This window comes from Hibiscus syriacus, unplaced genomic scaffold (genome assembly GCF_006381635.1).
Source record: "Hibiscus syriacus cultivar Baekdansim isolate YM2019G1 unplaced genomic scaffold, ASM638163v2 tig00111841_pilon, whole genome shotgun sequence".
Lineage (NCBI taxonomy): Eukaryota > Viridiplantae > Streptophyta > Magnoliopsida > Malvales > Malvaceae > Hibiscus > Hibiscus syriacus.
Window position 1 is genome coordinate 217,443 of NW_024063196.1, and position 16,412 is coordinate 233,854.

Here is a 16,412-nt window from a genome sequence, read left to right on the forward strand (position 1 = left end):
AAAATGAGTTTTTAAGTGAATTTTTGAAATAGAAGGAGTTAATAGATTTTGAAGTTGAATTTGACTTGTCAAGGGTTAAATTAAGAGATGTAAAGTGATAGAATGAGTTTTAAAACATGTTAAAAATCTGGTATGATTCTTGAAGTTAATGAAGAGGAGAGGATATTAAGGTTAAAGATGAGATAAATGAATATAAATGAGTTTAAACATGTATATTTAAGTTAAGAATAAGAAAGATGATGATATATGGATTTTTAGGTATAAATTGGAATTCTAGGCTATGTGCATCGATGCACATTCAATGTGCACCGACACATCAAGGGTAAATCCCAGAAATTGTTCAAGGTGTATCGATGCACCTGAAGTGCATCGATGCACTCTTCTAAAATACGAACATCGAATGCCATCAGTGCATCGATGCACCTCCTTAAATGTAAACATTGAATATGATTTATGCATCGATGCAGGGTGTGGTGCATCGATGCATACCTTCATTAAAAGATGAAAATGACTCTTCTTTTAGCCCAAGAAATGATAGTTTAGAATATATTAATTAATATACTGACTAGTATCAATGAATTACTATGTAGATTCAGAGCTTAAACAAGTTCCGGAACTTGGCAAATAAGATCGATCAAGGAAAAGATAACAGATCGGTATTGACTAGTGAGGCCAGGTGAGTACATGATATTAAGTATATATGATGTTTATGGAATTAAGACTTGCGATGAGTCTAATTCTGATAATAGATGACATGAGTACAATAATATAAGTATAGTATGATATGATGTTTAAAAGTACCTGAGCATGATCCTGTAATATTATGGTTCTAGTAGTATATGAGTAAATGCATAGGTTTAATTGTCGAATGTATCTTTATATGTGAACCTTGTGAATGCATGTATGTTTGATAATAGGTTATATGATCATAAGAGATAAGATATATGATAAAATATATGTGAATGTGATATGACTCATATGTGCTTCTATGAGAACATTACACGATATGCTATGTATGTTATATGAGTGGTGTGAATATATGTTATGAGATAATAATCATAATTATGAGCTATGTGAAAAAAAAGAATACAAGTACAAGTGGAAAGTTATGTGATACGTGAATGAGAATTTCATGGAAAAATGCTACGTGAAAGTAAACTACGTGACTATGTGATATGAATATGTGAATGTGCAATGAGGTAAAAGATAATACCCATGTCATGTGTTATGAGAGCTATAGGTATAGTTGGTATGCCAAGAGTCGAGGGTCTACGATGTCCTTTGGGATATAGTGGTCATTCGGGACATATGTGTTATAAGTGGTCCTTCTGGACAAATTCTACGCGCCCCTAGTGGGAATTATACGAGTTGTGGTGACAGCATAGTGCACAACCTCTATGTACTCACATACCTTAAGTTCTCAGTAGTGTGCATGGGCTAACAAAAAAGATAACGATAAAATGTAACTTGCAATGAGAAATGTGTTACATGTTTTATATGATGATATATGTGAATGTGTGTATATGTTACAGGAAAGAATGTGTGTTATGGGTTATGGCATTTGTTATGGGATGTACATGAATATATGTTAAGGTATATATATGAATGAATATCAAGGACTCATATGATGATGTAAGAAAATATTATAAGATATAAAATATGAAAATAAGAGATCATATGAACAAGAGATAAGAGATAGAAAGGATAATCATATAAGAGTATGAGAAAATATAAATGGTGACATGCATGTGTGTATGTAATTGTTACATGAAAAAGTATGTATACTAGTATGACGTTGTATTACATGATATGTACATGCATTTGATAATTTACATATGTATTTATATGTCTCACTAAGTCTATGACTTAGCTTGTGAGTGTTTCACACGTAGGTTCAGGAAAGCAGAAAGAGAAGCTAAGAGGAGCAAGACAGGTTAGTTTCTCCTTACCGAAGGTCAGATCAGAACCTAAATGAATAACATGTATTTAGTTATATATAGAATTTAGTTGGCATGTAATTAAAAGATGAGAAAATAACCTCAGTGATAAAAAATGCCTTATAATATACGATTTTAACCAATTTTTTTTGGATTTGCCAAAATGACCAACTAAATCGCAATGTTATCGATAATTCGCAACGCGATCTCCGGTATCGCAAATCAGTTTCCAGATTCGTAATGCGATTCTGACTATCGCATTTCGATTTTCCAAATTCGCGTTGCGATTTTCCTAATTCGCAATGCGAATACGTAAATCGCAATGCGAATACGTAATTTGCAACGCGAATATGTAAATCGCAACGCGAATCTGACTATCGCAACGAGATTCTGATTATCGCAACGAGATTCTGACTATCGCAACGCGATTCTGACTATCGCAATGCGATTCTGACTATCACAATACTGAATTTCAAATTCACAACTCAATTTCTGAATTCGCAACAGGTTTTAGTTTCGCAACACAAATGTTTTGGGTATATAACTACGCAGGAGCAGCAACTCATAACCTAAATCCCTAAATCGCAACTTATTCCATCTCCATCTATCACTCTCTCCGGCGACATCCGTTCCTATATCCAACGACATCATTCCCCATCCGTCAACAGGTTTTAGTTTCGCATCTCGTTTGTTTAGTAAATTAATTTACAATAATGAAATCATCTAATGTTGATCATGTTTGGATAGATTTGTGTTTTGGAGGGTCATTGGAGAATGTTCATGGTGTTTTACAATATATGCCTTTACCCATGAATCTTCAACTAAAACTGTCATTAAAAAAGTTAACTTATGAAACTCTAATGTTACGTGTTGTAAATAAATTGAATTTAGAGCCCCTAAGTGGATTTAGGCTATCTTATCAGAGAAATGGTAAAGTTTATTTGTTAACCGACAATGAAGATGTTGAACGATTCATTGTTTACATTAGTGTTTCAAGTGATGATGTTACATTGTATGTTGTTGAACCTAGAAGTAGTGAAGTTGGGTCAGTAGCGGGTAGTAATCAACTAAGTTTTTCAACCCCAGTTTATGGTGCTCAAAATTTAATGGTTCCACCACAATTTCATCACCAAGAAAATATTGTTTCACCACATTTCCAATACCAAACACAATCTCAAAACCCACAACCTTTCCCTAATCCAAATCCCAATCAACTTTCAGCACCAAATTCTGGTTTTCGTATTGACCAGTTAGACGATGATGAGCCAACAGAAAAAATTGTAAGTACTAGTCAGTATTCAAAATTTGATCTTGGTCAATACCCGGAATTTGATCTTGGTCAATACTCGGATTTTGATGATTTTTCAGAAGAAGAAACAGACCTTGCGTGTAATGATTTTGATATTGGTCAATACCCGAATTTTGATGATGAAACAACCGTTGCCGAGGAAGATGTTGTTGATGATAATGAGGAGGAAGTTACGACTGTAAATGAACATGTTGAACATCCATTATGTAATTCATATAACCCTGAAGAAGAAGAAAAAAAGAAGAAATCCCCAAAGAAAAGTCCCCGAAGAAAATGCCACGGGAGTATAACTGGAATATGCCAGAATTACTTCAGATACCGGAAGAAGAGTTGGGAAAGATAGCAGTTGATTGTTACACAAAAATTATTCGTATCAAGAAAGATGATTGTTTTGATACAAAGGAAGACTTGAAGATAGCTTTGTATACGAAATGTATGGAAGATGGCTATCAACTAAAAAGTTAACAAATCAAGCAAAGATCGTTTCGAAACAAGGTGTATGATTGACAAAAACTGTACGTGGCGTATGATTGCAAAGAGGATAAAAGATTGCGAAATGTTTCAAGTTAGGACTTTTATTGATAAACATACATGTTCAAGAACCCAAGTTTTTCCTCACCATAGACAGGCAAACAAACAGGTGTTGGGTGGTTTTCTGGCTGAGTTAATGTTTTTGAATGGCAGGGTATATCGGGGACATGAAATTATGACTGACATGAATGCTCGGTTCAAGATTAGTATCTCATATTCTCAAGCTTGGAGAGCCTAATATTATGCCTTGGAATTGTTGAGGGTGTCGCCAGAAGCATCGTTTGCCCAACTGTCGGCTTATTGTCACAATTTAAAGCTGAAAAATCATGGGTCGGTAATTCATATCAAAACAGATAGAAATGGACGCTTTGAGTTGCTGTTTATCGCCATTGGTGCTGCGGTTAGTAAATCAATATAATTTTGTTGACTCATTTTTGTTAGTTACATGCATTTCACATTTAAATGATTATATTTCTTGTGTATATGAATATTTTTGATTCGTTCGTTTATTACTTGCATGCGCCCAATTATTATAGTTGACGGAGCACATTTAAAAGGTCGATACATTGGAGTAAACTTATTAGCAGTAGCCTTGGATGCTAACAATGGGATACTGCCAATAGCTTACGGGGTTGGTAAATCTGAAACCTCTGATTCATAGACATGGTTTATGGGGCATCTTAGGGATTGCATAGGTCCTATTAGCAATCTGACAATCATATCCGATAGGGCAAACTCAATTGACAACGATGTTAGAAGGTGTTTCCCAGATGCTTTTCATGGAGTTTGTGGTGTTCATTTGTATAGAAATCTAAAATCAAGGTCTGCTGGTATAAAAAATCACAAATGGACATACTGGAAGGCTGTAAAAGCTTATCGGGAAGTGGATTTTAATAAGCATATAAACTGTTTAAGACGTGTTTTGCCTCAGTGTGCTTAAACACTAGAAGATGTCGGGTTTGAAAGATGGTCAAGAGTACATCAACTTGGAGCAAGATATGGTTTCATGATGTCTAATAGTGCAGAATCAATTAACGCTCTAAGTCGTCATTACCGGAAATTACCCATTACTATGTTAATGGAGTTTTTTCGAGCCTCTATTCAACAGTGGTACTAGAAGAAAAGAAACCATGCAGGTATTATTTCTTTAAATTCGTAACTTATCATATATTTTACTAAGTATTATTTATTTAAATTTACAGGAATATTGGAACATCGTGTTACACCATGGACTGAAAAAAAGATAACGAAACGTGTTGTGAAGTAAACGTCATGGAGAGTTGAACCATGTTCAAACACTTTGTTTGAAGTACTGGATAATAACTTAAATGGGCTTGTCAATCTAAATGCAAAGACGTGTAGTTGTATGAAATGGTAAACATCTGGTTATCCGTGTGGCCATGTTATAAAAGTTGCTCTTCATCTAAACCAAGATGATTCAAGTGCATACGCTATGGATTGCTATACTACAGAAGTATATCGACAGACTTATGTCGAGATTGTCTACCCTATTCCACATCATTCTGAGTGGGACATACCAGATGACTTACAAACAGTTTTGCCACCAGCCATGGACAGAAGGCTACATAGCCGACCAAAAAGTCACGATCGTATACCGTCTAAGGGTGAAGAGAAGAAGAGATCGACATGTAGTCAGTGCAAGGAAAGTGGTCATACAAGGTTGACATGTGGATCACCAGTGCCATCACAATCATCTTTTCCTCTACCAAAATATGGATCCTCATCAAAATCCCAATCATAACCGACTTCACCTTTTGGGACTGTTAACTTAGATGATTTTTAAATGCAAACGTTGTATTATGTGTATATTATGTGTAAACTTTTAACATTTTCAGTTAGGCATGTATTAGTAACTTGAGTTTGAACATTGCTATGATATGTTCAGTTGTTATCACTTATTAGACATTCATTTGACTATCGCAACGCAGAAATCGCAACGCGAATATGACTATCGCAACACGAAAATGACTATCACAACGAGAGAATCGCAATGCGAAATAAAAATCGCAACGAGAGAATCGCAATGCGAAAATGAAAATCGCAACGCGAATTTAGTTTCGCTTTGCGATTTTCTTTTTCGCATTGCGATTCTCTCATTGCGATCCTCTCGTTGCGATAGTCATTTCCGCGTTGCGATAGTCTGTTTTGCATTCAACATAATGCAGATTGAAATCAACAAATCAACTATTACATTTCAATCAATTAAACAAGCACAAATAATAATTATGTACACATCAATTAAACAAATCAACATTTACAAATCATCTTTTACAAATCAATTAAACAATAGAAAAATAATAATAAGAATTATTTCCTCATCAATTATTGAATCAACTTTTGCACCCATACATCCATTTCACGCAGCACACTTCAGGATTAACCTGCAGAAACCAAACATTGAATCAACAACACTTTCTACACATCTAAAACCTACAAACAACAAATTATTGAATTCTAGCTACTTAACCAAACATTTTCAAACAAAAAATAGTATATATGTTTAACAACACTTGCATTTGACTTACAAATTGTTTATGGACACTTTCATAACGCAGATGCAGGTAGGCAGCGTCTCGCATATATTGTTCTAGCCATAAAATGCCGAAACCACAAGCCTACTGCACCTCTATCTCTATCGGTTGGAGGTAGAAACTATGTACTTCCTGTCGTCAAACGCTCCAAGCACATGCATACGAGAGGACCACAATCCCCTCTGGCTTCCTTCGTTTTTTGTGGCGCAGTCTCGTCTTTGATAACTGTAACATTGAACTTCTTTGGCTTCTTGTTTCCAGAATTAGTCCAATAATTAATTACATCCAAGAATTTAGCCAAATGAGAGCTCCATCCCTTAATAATATCTCTCAAATCAGACAATGATATGTAATTTATCATGCTGTCATATACTATTGTCTTTAGGGATGGGAGCTGAAGCTCAACGAGAAGCCAATGAGTACGTTCTAAAACAGGGATAAACACCTGCATCAAAATGTAATAATTCAAATTGCGCACTTATTTATGAACACCTTTAAAATATTTAAACAAATAAATACTAACCTTATCGGCCTCCCACCATGCAGGATAAAGTTTAGCTTGTCCATTAGCCAGCACATATGATTCCTGTCTTTGATTCTTCAAGTGAACTACGTGAAAAGACGTCGGCATAATTGTATATCGCGTTTGTTTTTATATTTTTCTTCAATTTCCTTACAATTAGAAGACGTGTCACCCATGCATCAATATGCTGTTTTACAAAAAAAAGACATATATTAGTGAATTACATAAATTTTAAAAAAAATTAATCAAACTGAAATATAAGAAGAAATATAAGACTTACCCCCCATCGAAATAGTCGTTGTCTTCAACCCCTAATAATACACCCCACCAAGACTGTTCAATCAACAAATGCATATCATCGTTGAGTTTGTATATGTCAGCGTAACACCCTTGGCTCCGCTCATGTAGATAAAAATCAACTGCGGTCTTAGCCCAAAGGGTATTATCCAGAATTGTTTTCGGTAGTTGTTTCCTCTCCACTTCATCTGCCGGAATGGTACTGGCCAGTAACTTATACGAAAGCCAACAGTCATCCATCATGTCCGGCACGTGGGGGGGATTTTCAATAATTCAATATATTACGCCGTGTGAATCGGGCTCTAGAATGTTGGGAGGGACCTCTTCAACGATGACAGTGGCCTCTTGAACGGTGGGAGGGGACTCTTGAGGGATGATAGGGGCCTCTTGAACGATAGGGGAGGCCTCTTGAATGATGACAGGTGAGTCGGGTTTTTTCTTACGGATTCTTCACACTATTGGGGTGAACAGAGACGTAATGGCACGTGCACGTAGTCTGATGCGTGAACTCTATCTTGAAAGAAAAACCCAACGTAGAGCATCCACCTTAGCGAGCCGCTAAAAATAAATTAATACATAAATCAGTAAATAAACAGACATGATATTAAACAGTGAAAACAAAGACAAATATATTTCAAACTTGTACGGTATTCACCCAAGTCATTATTATATCATTGTTCACAAAATGCATCAGATAACATTCCAGAAGTAAGCACTTATATAAACATTTAAAAGGACAACATATAGGTTTAGTGCATGTTCAATGACAACATAAAGAGTAGTAGTTTATTCTTGAAACTTAAATTTTCAACACTGTGAAGTTAGTATTTGTCTTTTGGTTGAAGTAATGCAATTCATTCAAGTTTCAATTTGCAGAAGAAGAATAGAATCTGAAACTTAAAATCGCAACGCGAAAATGACTATCGCAACGCAAAAATGACTATCGCAATGCGAATTTGACTATCGTAACGAGAGAATCGCAATGCGATTTTCATTTCGCATTGCGATTCTTTCGTTGCGATAGTCATTTTCGCATTGCGATAGTCATTTTTGCGTTGCGATTTTGTTGTTGCGATTTTCATTTCGCATTACGATTCTCTCGTTGCGATAGTCATTTTCGTGTTGCGATAGTCATTTTCGCATTGCGATAGTAAACTATTCTTCTTCTGCAAATTGAAACTTGAATGGATTGCATTACTTCAACCAAAAGACAACTAAAAACAAATACTAACTTCACAGGGTTAAAGAATAAACAGTTAAACAGTATTGGCAGCAACCGAATGAATTTACTAAGCAATCTAAGTGAAATTACGAGTAAATTTATCATTAAGTTAAATATGAAAAATATTAAACTTACCTCGTTGCGTATAGTATGAACATCGTTCTGCAACGATGCTACAATCTCACGTAGAGCTGCTACTTCACCACGTAAAGTAGACACCTCAACACGCCATGCACCATTGTCATCGCGTAAAGTACCGACCTCCTCACGCAAGGCATTGACCTCATTATGTAACTCCCCTAACTCATCCCGTGGAGGTGGAGGTGGAGGTAGAGAACAGGGAGATAAACGTCGTGGCATCTTTTCCGGTCGCCTATCATGAGGTGATGGTGGAGAAGAGGCTCGATGATGTGACAGAATAGGTGATGACTCTCGTTGTGGAGGTGTATATTCGGGTCGATCAGGTGATGGCTCTGGGTGAGGTGATGGCTCTCGAAGTGGTGGCTGCTCATCATCCGTGCCATCAAAAAAACGCTTACTAGCTCGCCACCAATCAGTGGCAAGCTCAGCTTCCATGGGTGTCAGCCTCTGTAATGGAGTGTTGGCCTCCTAACAATATAAAAGCTCAAACAAAGTTAAACGTGTACTAGTAATAACTTGTTTATAAACATATGGTATTATTTGTGTTAACTTACATTATTTATTGTAGTATATGGTAGTAAATCTTCCCATTGCTGCAAGGACCGTTTCCTCTTCCAGGAAATAGCCCTAGAAATATCATTAGAAGTTTTTAATGCATATGTCTGCATGGCGGGAAATGCCTCAAATATCCAAATCTACAAACAATATAATAACAAACATTAGTAATTGTTAAATAATTAATTATAATTTTGGAAACATTATATAAAAATTATTACCTTAAAGGCCCAAATAAAGCCTGACAAAGTGTATTTGGAACCATCTCCACGCAAACTTTTTCGATCATCAAAGGCAGACGACAACTTATTCCATGTAGCTTTCCATAGATACAAACCCCACGGAAACAGGTTCCATGCATTTAGGTCCTCTACCAATTTAATTAGATCATTAGGAATAGGTTATCGGGCCTCTCTGCTTAAAAAGCTGGCTTGCAAAAGTATTAGAAGGCATACTCGGACAACATCAACGTCAAACCATCTTTCTTATTCAATAATCTCGTCAAGTCTTCCACGTGTAAATTCGGCTTCTCCGTTGACAGCTCAGGAAAAACCTGGGAAAACCATGATAGGCGGGTAATATGTCTAGTGTACCGATCTACATCATCGTGTCCGAAGCATAGACCGGTGATTAAGCAAAACTCCTCCCGCCCAAAACACGTATATGCGGTGGAAAATCAAACCATATCTCTTCATCACGACGTTGTATAGTCTCTGGTAGATCGCTAGTCATGGTTTGAAGAAACAGATGGGTCAACATAGCATCTCCACCAGATGTTGTACTTTCAGCCATGGCCCGAAGCAAGTATCCTCAAATATTTTTCTTTGTGCAGGTGAAAGCTTCAACACAATTATTTTGGCCAGGCTTACTTTATTTCTTAAGGTCAATTGAGTCGAATAAAAGTTCTGCAAAAACAATAAACATACCAAGTTAGATATACCAAAAACTACACTGTGAAGATATAACAAGAACAATAAATATAAAGAGTAGTAGTTTATTCTTCAAACTTAAATTTGCAACACTGTGAATTTAGTATTTGTCTTTGTTTTTTGGTTGAAGTAATGCAATTCATTCAAGTTTCAATTTGCAGAAGAAGAATAGTTTCTGAAACTTAAAGTCGCAATACGAAAGTGAAAATCGCAACACGAAAATGACTATCACAACGCGAATTTGACTATCGCAACGCGAAATGAAAATCGCAACGACAGAATCGCATTGTGATAGTCATTATCGGTTTCAAATACTAAAATTGAAAGAAACTTGAATGGATTGCATTACTTCAACCAAAAGACAAAACAAAGATAAATACTAACTTCACAGGGTTAAAGACTAAACAGTTTAGCAGTATTGGCAGCAATCGAATGAATTTAATAAGCAATCTAAGTGAAATGGTTAATCTATTATTGAAAACACCAGTAAACTTATAATCAATTTCAATATGAAAAACCTAATAATAATGCAAAATTTTCAAAATTAAAATAATTAAAAAAACTAACCCTCGGTGGTTGATTTGGTTGATTTTCCATTTCTGACCGTGAATGATTTCGCCAGAGATGGAGACTGATATCGTCGGAGATGGGGACTGATTTTGTCGGAGATGGGGACGGATGTCGCCTTAGAGAGTGAGAGATGGAGATGAGTCTGAGTTGTGATTTAGGGTTTTAGGTTATGAGTTGTGATTACGGGATATACTGTGGACGGTTCAGTATTCCGATATATTAATATATTCGTGTTTGGAATTTGAAAAAAAAAACTATGCGTTGCGATAAGAATGACGCTATGTAAATCGTATTGCGATAGTCAGATTCGCGTTGCGATTTACGTATTCGCATTGCGATTTACGTATTCGCATTGCGAATTAGGAAAATCGCAACGCGAATTTGGAAAATCGCAATGCGATAGTCAGAATCGCGTTGCGAATCTGGAAACTGATTTGCGATACCGGAGATCGCGTTGCGAATTATCGATCGCATTGCGATTTAGTTGGTCATTTTGGCAAATCCAAAAAAAGTTGGTTAAAATTGTATATTAGAAGGCATTTTTGGTCACTGAGGTTATTTTCTCTTAAAAGATTTGTATTAGATACGCTCTGATCAATTTTGTAAAAGCATATATTTTATATCATAGAAAATATATGGTTTTATTAGAAATATCAAACTGAATCTTGGGTATTTTGTAAAAGTAAATGTTTTGAGTAGTCAATGTGACACCTCAAACTCGTATCCGGGTCGGGTACGGATTGAGGGTGTTACAAATCCTAAATTCAAGCATCATAAAATAAATTCGAACATTCCAATAACATGTTTAATTTCTACTTATTAAGTTATATCAATTTTCATTTCATACCCATAACTTATACAAATTTGTAATTTAGTCCTCGATCTTAACAATCTTACATATTTAACTTCAATTTAAGTTTTAATTAACATAACCAAAGTTTCCAGCATATAATTAAAACATATCACCTCAAAAATTAATTTTTTTTACTTAAATCCTTATCTTTTCCGTGTTTATGATTTAATCCCAAACTTAACTAATTTTCCAAAGTAATCCAATTTCATATTAACATTAATTCAACATTCTAAAAATCTAATTTCCAGCATAGTACTTTAAGTATTAAATAATTACACTTTAATCCTCATATTTTACAAAGTATGTGAATTAGTCCTATTATTTTCATAATTTTAATATTTAATCCCAATAAACATCCTAATGTCAAATTCATCATTACAACATTCAATTTCAACATAACACATCAACTATTAAACAATTGCACATGAATCCCCATATTTCTGAATTTATGAAATTAAGTCCCTATTCTTTCAAAATTTTCCAAATTGGTCCTAATCATATTTTAAGCATGTAGAATCATTCACACATCATTCTAGACCGTGTATAATTTTTCCACAATTTTCTTTGTCTTATTCCCTTTGGCCTAATTGATTAAAGTGTATTAAGCTTGATTTTTCAACTTGATTCAAGCATGATTTCATCTTCCTAACAACATTTCCATGTAATTTCAATCACTTCCATAACAAAAACTAATCAAAATTTTCATTTCTTCATGAATCTTAACCATGACTAAATAGTATATAATTTTTTATGTAATTTTGATCATTATTTAAACTTGAAAACAACTTTATAGCATTAATAACACAAACATATATCCATAAATAATCAAAATCCAACTTATTCATCATCCACTCTAGCAACAAAATCATTGATTAAAGCATGTAAGTCATGTAATATTCATATCAAATGGTAGAGAATTTGATATAGATTATTTTTCTATTTCACAACTTATTTCAAAAATAAAAGTAAAAAGGACTAAAATGAAGAAAAAAAGGAAGAAAACAAACCTTACTTTTTTTATCTATGGTGCACGCAATTTATAGGGAGGAGTTTTTTTGATTTTTCTACAAAAATATCTATATACACTTGTTAAATTCTAATTAAAATGAATTTTAAATTCATTTTAAATCAAAAATTCATTTCTACAGTCTTGATATTTACCACTTTTCCGTACTTTCATCACCATTCTTACATCATTATATAAATATCAACATTTATTTGATTAATTTTTATCTTATTCCTTGCACTTTTCCAAAATTTCAATTTAATCACTTCATTCTCACTATTAAGCTTTAACATGAAAAATCCACTTAATCCCACTATTCCATGTTAAATTCTACTGATTAAAATTATAAATATCAAACCCCATACTAACATTCTTCAAATTTTTTGTAAACTTTCGATTCGATCCGATTATCATAATACTTTACTAAACTTTATTGCTTACTAGTTCTTTAGAAAAATTTCAGATTGAAATATGAATTTCATAAAGAATCTATTCTTAAAGATGAACTATCTATTTATAGAATAAAATTTCTTTTTGGAAAAATTACGTTTTAGTCACTAATCAATTTTTTGGGTATTACAGTTTTTGTCTTCATAGAAGTGTCTAAGTTGGTTTAATTGTGGTGAAATATGAGAGTGGTGTTTTGGACATTATGAAAAAATGGACTGGGATCTTTGCGCTTTAAAGCTGTTTGTTGGAATTAGAAGATTGGAGAATGTCTGACTGGTTTGCAATGGCTACGAGCGTTACATAATATGGTGTTTAACCGGTGGTCCTCGACTTTTTGCTCTTAGAGTCGGTCAGCCTCTATTTTTTTTTGTTCGAAGTGTCTATTGGTGAGCGGAGAGTAGGGATTGCGTTTCGCTTTCAGTGGTGTCCAGCAGCAGCCTATCTGGTTCTGATTTTTTGATCGGGGAGCTGTGTGTTGCTTTTTTGTTGGTCTGTTGTTAAAGCTTGCCTTGGTGTTTGTTTTGTTGGTTTGATTGCTTTGTTGGTTGAACGTTTACCTCTTCGATACTTACATGGTGCATTTTTCCCCTCTACCTAAGTTTAGAGAAATTTTTTAACGAGACTCATGTTTCGTATCTTGTTTTGTATTTTTACTCCCGAGTATAATACAAAACTCTCCCTTTAAAAAAATGATAAATCGACATAAATATTAAAATTCAATATTATATAAAATAGTTTATTCTAATTATAATTACATTTTAAAAGATAAAATTATAAATTTCGGAATTTAAATCTCAAACTAGGGTTATTAGCTTGTTGGGATTTGATTGCTAAAGCCCCCCAACGCCCCCAATGAATATGAAACAAGGAGCTTAATTGTATTATTTATATTTTCATTAATGGCAGTGAGCTAATATCCAACTCTTTTAAGCATCTCACATGATCCTCAACCTGCTCTATTATAGCTTAGTTTTGAAATTCAATGCCTCAATATATTACCACTCAAAATTTTTACAAGTTTTCTTTATATATATAAATATATAAATATTTAATTTATTAATTAACTTGAACAGAATATTACAATATCGTAATTTAAATCTTTAATGTTAAGATTACTTAAAGATTGAGAGAAGAAAAAAAAAGGTATAATGGAACATCTTAAAAGTGTGGTGTTCCATTTGTTACAAGTTTCTTTTGTGGGACATAATAAGTAAAGCGTCCATTAAAGCACAAATCTTATGATGAACAAACCCTGCCTGCTTATTACAAATACTTTTTATCTTCTTCAAACTCCTCACTCTCACTGTACAAATTGAAACACATCTCACAAACCAAATGAAAATAAATAAACACATAGGAAAAAAATTCCATACTTTTTTTATGAATTCGATACTCATCGTAATTGATCGTATTCGTGATGGGGATTTAATCGCAACAGACCGGACATCGGATAAGTCCGTTTTCGTTGCAATCGGGGCATCGTTGGAATCCATACTCACCCTCATCTTCATCGTAATAGACTTTGCAGCTTCCGGAGCAAGTCTCGCACGGCACGAATCCGATATCTCCACAAGTCTCACAAGCACCAACATCATCGTCATCATCCACCATTTCACACCCTGCAATGGCCTCCCCTAGGGAACCTTCTTCGTGCATTTGCTTTATTTCTTCGGCTCCTCCAATGTATCTCTTCCCTACAAACACCCTCGTTAATCCGCCTTTAAACCCTTCTCCCAAGAGCTCTCTCAGTTCGTCTTTAAACCCCGAATGCATTGACAAGTCTCGCTCGTCGATACGAACCCCTAAGCCCTTGAGGATCAACCTAACGTTACAGCAATCCTCGTATGTCTTCCTTACACCTCTTAAACTTGTGAAATACAAAATGACCTTATCCTTATTAAGCTTACATTGAACCTTTTCGATGGTACAAGGGTTACTAGAAGGAAGCTGTTCAAGTGTATTCCTAAAGCTAGAAATGATTTCTGGATCAAAATCTGTGATCATCACTGAATCTGATTGCTCATCTTCTTCTTCAAATTGAGCCCACAAAGGCTTTGAACACACAAAGCTATTTTCATTAGCTGAAAAGCTCTTGAAATGAGTTGGAGGACGAGGGCTCGAATCTTCAAGGCCGGCCATTAGTTCCCAAGTGTTGATTGTTTCAGGCTCCCCAGGGGGAGTTCTTATGGGAGTTTTGGGGACAATTTTTGGGAGCTTATTCTCAATCAATTTGGACCAGACTTGGGCTTCAAGCTTGCTTTTTTCCTTGCTTTCAACAACATTTCCATTGAAGCTATTGCCATTGCTTTGGTGGTTTGATTCTTCTACCTTGAGATTGCCTAATGTGGTGGATGTTAATGCCACCACATGGTAGCTGTCGCCTTGGTGTTGTGCAGGATGATGGACGTGCATCGTGTAACTCCTTGGGACAGGCGAATATGGTGCCCGACAGTGCCAGCATCGTTTTTGCCTGGAACTTGCACAACCCATTACATGAAAACAGGGAAAATTCTGGGATTTGATTTGATGAACAGAAAATGGAACTTTCTTCTACAGTTAGCATAACAAGTAGTGCATATAATATAATGATTTATAAGAACAACAAGATTGAAACTTTACAAGGAAAAAGAAGAAACTAAAGACACATAGAAGAGAATTTGGATTAATCTGGTGAAAACAAGAATTGGGTTGTATAGATCTAGGATTATGGACAAAGAAAAACAGCATAAAAATGGGATTTTTTTCTCTTTTTCCCGATGGAAAGGAAATCAAAGGAAGAAAGATATGATATTTGAATTGAGGAGAGGGTGGGAGGGAAGATCCTTCTAGAAAGATTGATGAACATTCAACATCATAAAAATGGAAACAATTTTCTAAGTTCTTTCCTTTTTTTTCTTCTCCCTCCAGAAGAAATTCTAGAGAAAGAGAAATGGAAAAAGAAAAACTGGGAGTAGATTGGTGAATGAGAAGCTGAAATTTTGTTGAAAAGGTGCTTTTAATGAGAAAACAAAATGGCTGAGTTGTACAAAGATAAAAAGCGAAATTAAAAAGATAAAAAAATGTTTCTATTATTATTATTTTTACATGATAAAAACAGTCAATTTATTAATAAATAAAACGAAATATAATAAAATTATAATCTTAAGCAATATAAATTTATAAAAATAAATAAATCAATCATATTAGCAAGTCAATTATTTTAAAACCATAAAAACACAAACTAATTAATAAATAATAAAGATATATCTAATGTTAAAAATATTCAACCAAACAACTATTAAAAAATAAATTATACGTTTAATACTTAAGAAATTATATGTTTAATACTTAAACTATTATTTTTTCTATTATGATACTTAACTTTTATTTTTTTTAAATCATATATAACATTAAGTTTAGGTATCATTTTAGTACTTCACCGTTAAAATTTAACGATGATATTAACATGTCATCATAAGATAATATCACGTTATCATTAAAAAAAATAAAAAATACCATGTCAATAGTTTGTTTAATTTTTTTAACGGTGGATAAAAA

The 16,412-nt window shown here is 34.2% G+C and overlaps 1 protein-coding gene across 1 annotated transcript; it reads right to left on the reverse strand.

Annotated features, from left to right (window-relative positions):
• Positions 1–14,131: 14,131 nt before the first annotated feature.
• LOC120171999 (uncharacterized protein At3g28850-like) lies at positions 14,132–15,824 on the reverse strand. The gene has a single exon (XM_039179584.1). It carries the CDS (start codon positions 15,363–15,365, stop codon positions 14,301–14,303), a length of 1,065 nt encoding a protein of 354 aa, XP_039035515.1. The 5' UTR covers positions 15,366–15,824; the 3' UTR covers positions 14,132–14,300.
• Positions 15,825–16,412: the final 588 nt, after the last annotated feature.

What these genes read in the sequence shown, in the direction of transcription:
- LOC120171999 (XM_039179584.1), bottom strand. Translation starts at nt 15,365, where the DNA reads ATGGGTTGTGCAAGTTCCAGGCAAAAACGATGCTGGCACTGTCGGGCA.